Genomic DNA, 13,003 nt, shown 5'->3' with positions numbered 1-13,003 from the left:
GTACCGGACTTGAATCGTATGGATTTGTAGAGACATATGAGTCTGTATATTTTATAAACTTGGTGATGTACCAGATAAACTTACTATATATACTTAGGTTGGTCTACATCAGGGGTCGGGAACCTCAGCTCTCCAGCTGTTTTGGAACTACAAGTCCCATGAGACATTGCAAGACCCTAACAATCACAGGCATGACTCCTAGAGGCAGAGGCATGATGGGATTTGTAGTTTCAAAACAGCTGGAGAGCCGAGGTTCCCTACCCCTGGTCTACATACTACATGAACTCAAACTATATATTATATAGACATATACGATGTCCCTAATATCATAAGCCCTTGTACACACGGTCGGAGATTCCGACGGATTGCGTCCTATCGGACCGTTTTGTCAGATATTCCGACTGTGTGTGGTCTCCGTTGGAATATCCGACGGACCAACTTTTCCAACTTGCCGGTAAAATTTTCCCACAAAATGCTCCGATCGGACATACTCCGATCATGTGTAGCCTACTCCAACGGACCAAAGTGCCACGCATTCTCAGATCAAATTCCTAGACCAAAGCTATTGGCTACTAGCCTGAACGTAGTCCCGTTGTAACGAAATAACGTCATCACGTTATGTACAATCGGATTTTCCGACAACTTTGTCCGACCGTGTGTATGCAACATCACTTCCGGACCTCTTCCCGGAATTACTCCAACGGATTTGGTTGTCGGAATCTCCGACCGTGTGTACAAGGGCTTAGACTTCTATGCTGCCATTTGGGGCATTTTCAGACCCTTTACCCGTTTCTCTGATGTTCTGACACGCTCACCACTCAGTGTGTAATATTTTACTTAAAAAAAAATTGATATCAGTGCAACCGGGGCATGAACTAAATGTGGCACTCCAGAGACCAAGTTTAAAGGACTGTGTATTGAGGCCAACATCAAAGAGGAAGAGGAATGCACAAGGTCCTTATCATTTGACCAGTAGGACTGCTAAGGCTACTCAATGCCCCCCACACCTGGCCAGTATGGCTTGGGAAAGGGGAAGGATTGGATGCACATCCGGAATACCAAGACTTGTGCCGGGGTCTACTTGCCCAAACCTAGCCAAAATGACAGCATGCCTCCGGGAGTTGGAGGGATAATGTGGACTTCTTGTGAGATCATCGGATCAAGAACTCAACACATGGGACAGGAAAACTTTGTCGGTCGTATATTCCGATGGAAACAGTCCAATGGAGCCCACACATGGTTGGATTATCCGACAACATGGTCCGATCGGACATTTTCCGTCGGAATGTCCGACTGTGTGTACAAGGAGGGCTTAGAGTCTACAAAAGACTTGAGACCGGGGCGGAGGTTCCCCTTCCAGCAGGACAACGACCCGAAACATCCAGCCAGAGCTACAATGGAATGGTTTACATCAAAGCATATTCATGTGTGAGAATGGCCCAGTCACAGTCCAGACCTAAATCCCATTGAGAATCTGTGGCAAGACTTGAAAATTGCTGATTACAGACGCTCTCCATCCAATCTGACAGAGCTTGAGATATTTTACAAAGAAGAAGAATGGGGCAGAAATGTCCTCTCTAGATGTGCAAAGCTGATAGAGACACCCCCAAAAAGACTTGTAGAGAAAGGGGGTTCTACAAAGTATTGACTCCGGGGGGCACCATACAAATGCCCCTCCCCCACACACTTTTCACATATTTATTTGTATCATTTATCATTTTCCTTCCACTTCACAATTATGTGACACTTTGTGTTGGTCCATCACATAAAATCCCAATAAAATACATTTATGGTTTTGGTTGTAACAAAATGTGGGGAATGTCAAGGGGTATGAATACTTTTTCCAGGCACTGTAGATACTGTATACCAGTTGTTTAATTCATTTGGAGGTTATATTGCTAATTGCTCGAGAAGTCACCTTTTTCTGTACACAATCTTGCTTGCAGACCAACTTTTCCAAGCTAGTCTGTGATATTGGGCAACCTTAGGATGACTCTTTATTATTTCGGCCTACTGGAATCTGCAACGTAGACGGTTCAGAATCAAACGGAGGAATCGTTTGTCTTCGATTCAATTGGCAGCCCCTCTGGCAGCCTGTACACACGTACCAGGAAACACATATCTGAAGTCAGAGCTGGACTGGGACAAAAATTTGGCCCTGGACTTCATCCAGACCGGCCCACTTTAATTTTGCAAACAAGCACAAAAACAGATTATAAAACTATACATAATTGTGCAAAAAAACATAAGTAGCACAACATAAGGAGTCCTCTCTAACCTCTTTTATTATTTCACTTATTCTCCTCTGTATTTTTCTCATCTTTCTCACATCACTGCGTGAAGTTGAGGGCGAGCCGCGCAGCCATAACTTTGTCACTGAAACCGGCCCCACTGAGCCATCGGCCCACCGGGAAACTCCCTGTAGTCTCAATGGCCAGTACATGCCTGTCTGAAGTCAGGTTTGCTTTTAGGATGTATAATTATAATTTCCAGCTGCTCTTCAGCACATCCATCACAGCAGATATGGAAATGGGTTGGAGTGTCATATCTCCGGACGACGTGTAACCGAGAGCCTGGGGCCATTTGCATTGGCCGAGCTCCCCTAGCAGCCCATCTGTCCTCCTGGGTAATCTCTGTCTAAACCTCCTCCTGGCAGCCAGAGAGCTGCACTCCGTACAAAGGATGCTGCTGCTAAATATTGTCCTTTTCTTCGTGAATGTCCTGGAAAGCCTTCTCTCCTTCTTCCTCAACTCCTGTATCGTGTCAATTCACCTAAAAAGCCTCAGAAACGGGATGAAGAAGATGAGCCCTTCCGATCTTATCCAGCTGGTCATGGGAGTCACCAACGTTACCATGCGAGGGACCTTGCTGGTGAACACTATTGAGTTATGGCATCCGATTTATTACCGAAAGAAGATCTTCCATACGATGGTGGTCCTTACCCCATTCCACTTGTACTTCAATTATTGGCTCATTGCCTGGCTCAGTACCCATTATTGGACTCATATCACCAACTTAAAGCACCAGATCTTTGTCCGGATAAAGAGAAGCTTCTCATCTTCCGTGCCTCACGTCCTTTCATTGTCAGCCATTGTGTCTCTTTCTATCAGTCTTCCGTCCATCTGGTGTCTTGATGCCGGGGTCTCCGGTCAGAATTCCACTTCTTCTTCTGGAATCTCCTTAACTGGCTTCTATTTTATACCCCTGGCCTGTGCCACCATCTGCTTGTCCTTTTCCCTCATTCTAGTCTCCTTAATCATCACCACATCCTCTTTATTAACCCATGTCCGGAATATGAAGCAAAACGGCTCAGGGCCCGGTGGTTCCAGGGTTCAGGCCCATGTCAGTGCCGTGAGGACAATGATTTTATTGCTTCTCCTTTCCGCCATCATCAGCACGGCGGACTTACTCATTTTCAACCCCCAGCCAACCTTCCCTGCGTTTATATATCCTATTGCCTGGTTGATATTGGCTTTCTTTCCATCACTGGAAGCTTCCATCATTATCCAGTCCAGCCCAAAGCTCAGGAAGATGTTTTTACAGAGGTTCTGTGCCGGGACAGTAGCGAGGAACGAGGACCTCCAGTTGGAATGATCGGACCTTAGGATGAAGGTGGACTCCTGGCTGGTGGAAGCATGGCATGAGATGACGGGGTGTCCTCTGAATGTGCAGGGCTTCCCTCGTTGGGGCCAATATGGATTCCACAGGTTCTTTTCCAAGGCACACAGAAACCATCCGTCCACTCTGGCTCAGTAAACAGTCCAGGATTTTGTCTTTTTGGAGATTTATTTGCCCGTAGAAGCGTGGGGAGGGGTTGTGGGGTGGTGCAGGATACTCCCAATTGAAATGTCTTGCCAGTAGAGGACATTTCTCACTTAGAAACTGTAGCACCAATGTAGGTAGGTTGAGGCGCTCCATCCAGTTCACAGGCCAACAAGTAACCAAAGGCGCTGGGTCATAAATGAGCAAAGTTCATGAAAAGTAGAACTTGCTGAACTTATACCGAGGTCTATAAACCCCCCCTGAAGAGGTGAGGAAGAGGTCACGGAGAGCAGCAGAACAGCTGGATAGTGGTGAGCCGGACCACCATATGAACTGCAAGCTTATCCAGTCCAGCCCAAAGCTCAGGAAGATGTTTTTACAGAGGTTCTGTGCCGGGACAGTAGCGAGGAACGAGGACCTCCAGTTGGAATGATCAGACCTTAGGATGAAGGTGGACTCCTGGCTGGTGGAAGCATGGCATGAGATGACGGGGTGTCCTCTGAATGTGCAGGGCTTCCCTCATTGGGGCCAATATGGATTCCACAGGTTCTTTTCCAAGGCAGCCAGAAACCATCCGTCCACTCTGGCTCAGTAAACAGTCCAGGATTTTGTCTTTTTGGAGATTTATTTGCCCGTAGAAGCATGGGGAGGGGTTGTGGGGTGATGCAGGATACTCCCAATTGAAATGTCTTGTCAGTAGAGGACATTTCTCACTTAGAAACGGTAGCACCAATGTAGGTAGGTTGAGGCGCTCCATCCAGTTCACAGGCCAAACAAGTAACCAAAGGCGCTGGGTCATAAATGAGCAAAGTTCGTACTTGCTGAACTTATACCGAGGTATATAAACCCCCCCTGAAGAGGTGAGGAAGAGGTCACGGGGAGCAGCAGCAGAACCAATCAGCTGGATAGCGGTGAGCCGGACCACCATATAAACGGCAAGTCGCCCACTGGAGTGATATGACCAAACCAAACGGACTCCATCTTGATGAGTAAAAGTTCATAAAACTTTAACTTTTAGACTTGGGTTTGAGCTCATTCTGTCATTTCAACACACAAGAAAACAGCCGGCATAAGCGTTTATACTCTATATATATATATATATATATATATATATAAATTGTGCTTTGGCCTGTCTTTTCCCTTTCCTTGTTCTATGGGCCATGGACGCATGACTTAGGACTCATAACCAAATGGCCTGTTCACTTTTGTAACCTTATACTGAATGTGTTTTGGGGGTCATGGACCTGTATAACCATATATTGCTGTCTTGTCTAATCACACCAGTAGGCGGTGTGACTGGTGAGTAGGCGAGTGACCGGTGAGTAGGCGGTGTGACTGCTGAGTAGGTGAGTGACCGGTGAGTAGGCGGTGTGACTGCTGAGTAGGTGAGTGACCGGTGAGTAGGTGAGTGACCGGTGAGTAGGCGGTGTGACTGCTGAGTAGGTGAGTGACCGGTGAGTAGGCGGTGTGACTGCTGAGTAGGTGAGTGACCGGTGAGTAGGCGGTGTGACTGCTGAGTAGGTGAGTGACCAGTGAGTAGGCGGTGTGACTGCTGAGTAGGTGAGTGACCGGTGAGTAGGTGAGTGACCAGTGAGTAGGCAGTGTGACTGGTGAGTAGGTGAGTGACCGGTGAGTAGGCGGTGTGACTGCTGAGTAGGTGAGTGACCGGTGAGTAGGCGGTGTGACTGCTGAGTAGGTGAGTGACCGGTGAGTAGGTGAGTGACCAGTGAGTAGGCAGTGTGACTGGTGAGTAGGTGAGTGACTGGTGTGTAAGCAGTGTGACCGGTGAGTTGGTGAGTGACCGTTGAGTAGGCGGTGTGACAGGTGAGTAGGCAGTGTGACCGGTTAGTAGGTGAGTGACCGGTGAGTAGGCGGTGTGACCGGTTAGTAGGTGAGTGACCAGTGAGTAGGTGGTGGGACCAGTGAGTAGGGGAGTGACCGGTGAGTAGGCAGTGTAACCGGTGAGTAGGGGTGTGACCAGTGAGTAGGTGAGTGACCGATGAATAGGCGGTGTGACTGGTGAGTAGGTGAGTGACCAGTGAGTAGGCGGTGTGACCGGTGAGTAGGTGAGTGACCGGTGAGTAGGCAGTGTAACCAGTGAGTAGGGGTGTGACCGGTGAGTAGGTGAGTGACTGGTGAATAGGCGGTGTGACAGGTGAGTAAGCGGTGTGACCGGTTAGTAGGTGAGTGACCGATGAATAGGCGGTGTGACAGGTGAGTGACCGTTGAGTAGGCGGTGTGATCGTGAATAGGCGGTGTGACTGGTGAGTAGGTGAGTGACCAGTGAGTAGGCGGTGTGACCGGTGAGTAGGTGAGTGACCGGTGAGTAGGCAGTGTAACCGGTGAGTAGGGGTGTGACCGGTGAGTAGGTGAGTGACTGGTGAATAGGCGGTGTGACAGGTGAGTAAGCGGTGTGACCGGTTAGTAGGTGAGTGACCGATGAATAGGCGGTGTGACAGGTGAGTAGGCGGTGTGACCGGTTAGTAGGTGAGTGACCGTTGAGTAGGCGGTGTGACCGGTGAGTTGGTGAGTGACCGTTGAGTAGGCGGTGTGATCGTGAGTAGGCGGTGTGACCGGTGAGTTGGTGAGTGACCGTTGAGTAGGCGGTGTGACCGGTGAGTTGGTGAGTGACCGTTGAGTAGGCGGTGTGATCGTGAGTAGGCGGTGTGATCGTGAGTAGGCGGTGTGACCGGTTAGTAGGTGAGTGACCGTTGAGTAGGCGGTGTGACCGGTGAGTTGGTGAGTGACCGTTGAGTAGGCGGTGTGATCGTGAGTAGGCGGTGTGACTGGTGAGTAGGTGAGTGACCGGTGAGTTGGTGAGTGACCGTTGAGTAGGCGGTGTGATCGTGAGTAGGCGGTGTGACCGGTTAGTAGGTGAGTGACCGTTGAGTAGGCGGTGTGACCGGTGAGTTGGTGAGTGACCGTTGAGTAGGCGGTGTGACTGGTGAGTAAAATAAATAGGAATGGTGTTGCGCTCCTGGCGTGAAACTGAAATGAGATAATCAATAAATAATAAAATTCTCAAAAATTCCTGGCGTGAAGTTAATTAGATATTAATAGAAAATTCTCAAAATTCAAAACCTAATCACTAAATGATCAGTCATCAAATATATAAAAAAAAAATCCAAAAAAAGAAGAGCATTATATATATATATATATATATAGCTATTGGTGACAATAATAAATATCACAGAGATAAGGGGTTGTACATGTGAATAATAATATCCAATCATATAGAGTGAAATAGTGAAGAAATAAATAGATTTAAAAACATATAAATAAATAAATATCATAGTGTGGATCCCAATATAAAGTGTCACTCAGGTGAAAAGGACATCAATCATATGCATAAAAGGTCCTCCATTGTTGGTGTCAGTGGCACCATTTCTCCCACTGACACCAATGGTGGGGCACTTTTCCTTCCCTTGATACCAACATTTGACACCATTCCACCCACCAATACCAATGATGAAGCATTGAATACTCCCAGTGGCCCCCTAGAGAGTCTGGCCCCTGTTTAGTAAGTTTGGAGACCCCGGATCTATGCCGTGTGTTGGGGCAGCTTTCACTCTCCAAAATATTTCTTGGTGTTGAGTTACTAAATGCGATCAGACTGCGGACTTGGCAAGCACAGTTGCGTTCGTTATGGATGTGGTAAAGCTGAGACATGTGCGATTACTTTCTGGAAATTCGTGAGGATCCGAAATACAAATTTTTATGCATACAAAATTTTGTTTACGAATTTCTGATAATTTTATCATAACGAACTTTCATTATTGTTACGAAAATTCAGCACAGCACAGGGATGGGGGGAGGGGCCCCTCATAATGATCACAGCACAGGGATGGGGGGAGGGGCCCCTCATAATGATCACAGCACAGGGATGGGGGGAGGGGCCCCTCATAATGATCACAGCACATGGATGGGGGGAGCCCCTCATAATGATCACAGCACAGGGATGGGAGGAGCCCCTCATAATGATCACAGCACAGGGATGGGGGAGCCCCTCATAATGATCACAGCACAGGGATGGGGGGAGCCCCTCATAATGATCACAGCACAGGGATGGGGGGAGGGGCCCCTCATAATGATCACAGCACAGGGATGGGGGGAGCCCCTCATAATGATCACAGCACAGGGATGGTGGGAGGGGCCCCTCATAATGATCACAGCACAGGGATGGGGGGAGCCCCTCATAATGATCACAGCACAGGGATGGGGGGAGCCCCTCATAATGAGCACAGCACAGGGATGGGGGGAGCCCCTCATAATGATCACAGCACAGGGATGGGGGGAGCCCCTCATAATGATCACAGCACAGGGATGGGAGGAGCCCCTCATAATGATCACAGCACAGGGATGGAGGGAGCCCCTCATAATAATTACAGCACAGGGATGGGGGGAGGGGCCCCTCATAATGATCACAGCACAGGGATGGGGGGAGGGGCCCCTCATAATGATCACAGCACAGGGATGGGGGGAGCCCCTCATAATGATCACAGCACAGGGATGGGGGAGCCCCTCATAATGATCACAGCACAGGGATGGGGGAGCCCCTCATAATGATCACAGCACAGGGATGGGGGGAGGGGCCCCTCATAATGATCACAGCACAGGGATGGGGGGAGGGGCCCCTCAATGAGCACAGCACAGGGATGGGGGAGCCCCTCATAATGATCACAGCACAGGGATGGTGGGAGCCCCTCATAATGATCACAGCACAGGGATGGGGGAGCCCCTCATAATGATCACAGCACAGGGATGGGGGGAGGGGCCCCTCATAATGATCACAGCACAGGGATGGGGGGAGCCCCTCATAATGATCACAGCACAGGGATGGGGGGAGCCCCTCATAATGAGCACAGCACAGGGATGGGGGGAGCCCCTCATAATGATCACAGCACAGGGATGGGAGGAGCCCCTCATAATGATCACAGCACAGGGATGGGGGGGCCCCTCATAATGATCACAGCACAGGGATGGAGGGAGCCCCTCATAATAATTACAGCACAGGGATGGGGGGAGGGGCCCCTCATAATGATCACAGCACAGGGATGGGGGGAGGGGCCCCTCATAATGATCACAGCACAGGGATGGGGGGAGCCCCTCATAATGATCACAGCACAGGGATGGGGGGAGCCCCTCATAATGAGCACAGCACAGGGATGGGGGGAGCCCCTCATAATGATCACAGCACAGGGATGGGGGAGCCCCTCATAATGATCACAGCACAGGGATGGGAGGAGCCCCTCATAATGATCACAGCACAGGGATGGAGGGAGCCCCTCATAATAATTACAGCACAGGGATGGGGGGAGGGGCCCCTCATAATGATCACAGCACAGGGATGGGGGGAGGGGCCCCTCATAATGATCACAGCACAGGGATGGGGGGAGCCCCTCATAATGATCACAGCACAGGGATGGGGGAGCCCCTCATAATGATCACAGCACAGGGATGGGGGAGCCCCTCATAATGATCACAGCACAGGGATGGGGGGAGGGGCCCCTCATAATGATCACAGCACAGGGATGGGGGGAGGGGCCCCTCAATGAGCACAGCACAGGGATGGGGGAGCCCCTCATAATGATCACAGCACAGGGATGGTGGGAGCCCCTCATAATGATCACAGCACAGGGATGGGGGAGCCCCTCATAATGATCACAGCACAGGGATGGGGGGAGGGGCCCCTCATAATGATCACAGCACAGGGATGGGGGGAGCCCCTCATAATGATCACAGCACAGGGATGGGGGGAGCCCCTCATAATGAGCACAGCACAGGGATGGGGGGAGCCCCTCATAATGATCACAGCACAGGGATGGGAGGAGCCCCTCATAATGATCACAGCACAGGGATGGGGGGGCCCCTCATAATGATCACAGCACAGGGATGGAGGGAGCCCCTCATAATAATTACAGCACAGGGATGGGGGGAGGGGCCCCTCATAATGATCACAGCACAGGGATGGGGGGAGGGGCCCCTCATAATGATCACAGCACAGGGATGGGGGGAGCCCCTCATAATGATCACAGCACAGGGATGGGGGGAGCCCCTCATAATGAGCACAGCACAGGGATGGGGGGAGCCCCTCATAATGATCACAGCACAGGGATGGGGGGAGCCCCTCATAATGATCACAGCACAGGGATGGGAGGAGCCCCTCATAATGATCACAGCACAGGGATGGAGGGAGCCCCTCATAATAATTACAGCACAGGGATGGGGGGAGGGGCCCCTCATAATGATCACAGCACAGGGATGGGGGGAGGGGCCCCTCATAATGATCACAGCACAGGGATGTGGGGAGCCCCTCATAATGATCACAGCACAGGGATGGGGGAGCCCCTCATAATGATCACAGCACAGGGATGGGGGAGCCCCTCATAATGATCACAGCACAGGGATGGGGGGAGGGGCCCCTCATAATGATCACAGCACAGGGATGGGGGGAGGGGCCCCTCAATGAGCACAGCACAGGGATGGGGGAGCCCCTCATAATGATCACAGCACAGGGATGGTGGGAGCCCCTCATAATGATCACAGCACAGGGATGGGGGAGCCCCTCATAATGATCACAGCACAGGGATGGGGGGAGGGGCCCCTCATAATGATCACAGCACAGGGATGGGGGGAGCCCCTCATAATGATCACAGCACAGGGATGGGGGGAGCCCCTCATAATGAGCACAGCACAGGGATGGGGGGAGCCCCTCATAATGATCACAGCACAGGGATGGGAGGAGCCCCTCATAATGATCACAGCACAGGGATGGGGGGGCCCCTCATAATGATCACAGCACAGGGATGGAGGGAGCCCCTCATAATAATTACAGCACAGGGATGGGGGGAGGGGCCCCTCATAATGATCACAGCACAGGGATGGGGGGAGCCCCTCATAATGATCACAGCACAGGGATGGGGGAGCCCCTCATAATGATCACAGCACAGGGATGGGGGGAGCCCCTCATAATGATCACAGCACACGGATGGGGGGAGCCCCTCATAATGATCACAGCACACGGATGGGGGGAGGGGCCCCTCATAATGATCACAGCACAGGGATGGGGGGGCCCCTCATAATGATTACAGCACAGGGATGGGGGGGCCCCTCATAATGATTACAGCACAGGGATGGGGGGAGGGGCCCCTCATAATGATCACAGCACAGGGATGGGGGGGCCCCTCATAATGATCACAGCACAGGGATGGAGGGAGCCCCTCATAATAATTACAGCACAGGGATGGGGGGAGGGGCCCCTCATAATGATCACAGCACAGGGATGGGGGGAGGGGCCCCTCATAATGATCACAGCACAGGGATGGGGGGAGCCCCTCATAATGATCACAGCACAGGGATGGGGGAGCCCCTCATAATGATCACAGCACAGGGATGGGGGAGCCCCTCATAATGATCACAGCACAGGGATGGGGGGAGGGGCCCCTCATAATGATCACAGCACAGGGATGGGGGGAGGGGCCCCTCAATGAGCACAGCACAGGGATGGGGGAGCCCCTCATAATGATCACAGCACAGGGATGGTGGGAGCCCCTCATAATGATCACAGCACAGGGATGGGGGAGCCCCTCATAATGATCACAGCACAGGGATGGGGGGAGGGGCCCCTCATAATGATCACAGCACAGGGATGGGGGGAGCCCCTCATAATGATCACAGCACAGGGATGGGGGGAGCCCCTCATAATGAGCACAGCACAGGGATGGGGGGAGCCCCTCATAATGATCACAGCACAGGGATGGGAGGAGCCCCTCATAATGATCACAGCACAGGGATGGGGGGGCCCCTCATAATGATCACAGCACAGGGATGGAGGGAGCCCCTCATAATAATTACAGCACAGGGATGGGGGGAGGGGCCCCTCATAATGATCACAGCACAGGGATGGGGGGAGGGGCCCCTCATAATGATCACAGCACAGGGATGGGGGGAGCCCCTCATAATGATCACAGCACAGGGATGGGGGGAGCCCCTCATAATGAGCACAGCACAGGGATGGGGGGAGCCCCTCATAATGATCACAGCACAGGGATGGGGGGAGCCCCTCATAATGATCACAGCACAGGGATGGGAGGAGCCCCTCATAATGATCACAGCACAGGGATGGAGGGAGCCCCTCATAATAATTACAGCACAGGGATGGGGGGAGGGGCCCCTCATAATGATCACAGCACAGGGATGGGGGGAGGGGCCCCTCATAATGATCACAGCACAGGGATGTGGGGAGCCCCTCATAATGATCACAGCACAGGGATGGGGGAGCCCCTCATAATGATCACAGCACAGGGATGGGGGAGCCCCTCATAATGATCACAGCACAGGGATGGGGGGAGGGGCCCCTCATAATGATCACAGCACAGGGATGGGGGGAGGGGCCCCTCAATGAGCACAGCACAGGGATGGGGGAGCCCCTCATAATGATCACAGCACAGGGATGGTGGGAGCCCCTCATAATGATCACAGCACAGGGATGGGGGAGCCCCTCATAATGATCACAGCACAGGGATGGGGGGAGGGGCCCCTCATAATGATCACAGCACAGGGATGGGGGGAGCCCCTCATAATGATCACAGCACAGGGATGGGGGGAGCCCCTCATAATGAGCACAGCACAGGGATGGGGGGAGCCCCTCATAATGATCACAGCACAGGGATGGGAGGAGCCCCTCATAATGATCACAGCACAGGGATGGGGGGGCCCCTCATAATGATCACAGCACAGGGATGGAGGGAGCCCCTCATAATAATTACAGCACAGGGATGGGGGGAGGGGCCCCTCATAATGATCACAGCACAGGGATGGGGGGAGCCCCTCATAATGATCACAGCACAGGGATGGGGGAGCCCCTCATAATGATCACAGCACAGGGATGGGGGGAGCCCCTCATAATGATCACAGCACAGGGATGGGGGGAGCCCCTCATAATGATCACAGCACACGGATGGGGGGAGGGGCCCCTCATAATGATCACAGCACAGGGATGGGGGGGCCCCTCATAATGATTACAGCACAGGGATGGGGGGGCCCCTCATAATGATTACAGCACAGGGATGGAGAGATCAGATGCAGGGAAAATGGAAAAAAAAAGAATGTTAGCCGGCACATGATTGGGTGTTGGAGATCAGCAGAGCTGCGCTACATTCGCTGTAAGGATAATGTGCGCCGCGGCACTCGCAAAGTTCACCGGCTACTTTTGGCAAACCAACCGCATTGTGTGTTATTT

The 13,003-nt window shown here is 52.0% G+C and overlaps 1 protein-coding gene across 1 annotated transcript; it reads left to right on the top strand.

The window, feature by feature from the left end:
- The first annotated feature begins 2,682 nt into the window (after window positions 1-2,682).
- LOC143925202 (taste receptor type 2 member 39-like) lies at window positions 2,683-3,594 on the top strand. The gene has a single exon (XM_077449799.1). It carries the CDS (start codon window positions 2,683-2,685, stop codon window positions 3,592-3,594), a length of 912 nt encoding a protein of 303 aa, XP_077305925.1.
- The last annotated feature ends 9,409 nt before the right edge of the window (window positions 3,595-13,003 follow it).

The sequence above is a fragment of the Lithobates pipiens genome, unplaced genomic scaffold, assembly GCF_037356315.1.
Source record: "Lithobates pipiens isolate NorthernLeopardFrog02 unplaced genomic scaffold, aLitPip1_a1.2 Scaffold_22, whole genome shotgun sequence".
NCBI lineage: Eukaryota > Metazoa > Chordata > Amphibia > Anura > Ranidae > Lithobates > Lithobates pipiens.
Note: the sequence above shows the minus strand (reverse complement) of the source record. Positions and strands in the feature narration are given on the sequence as shown.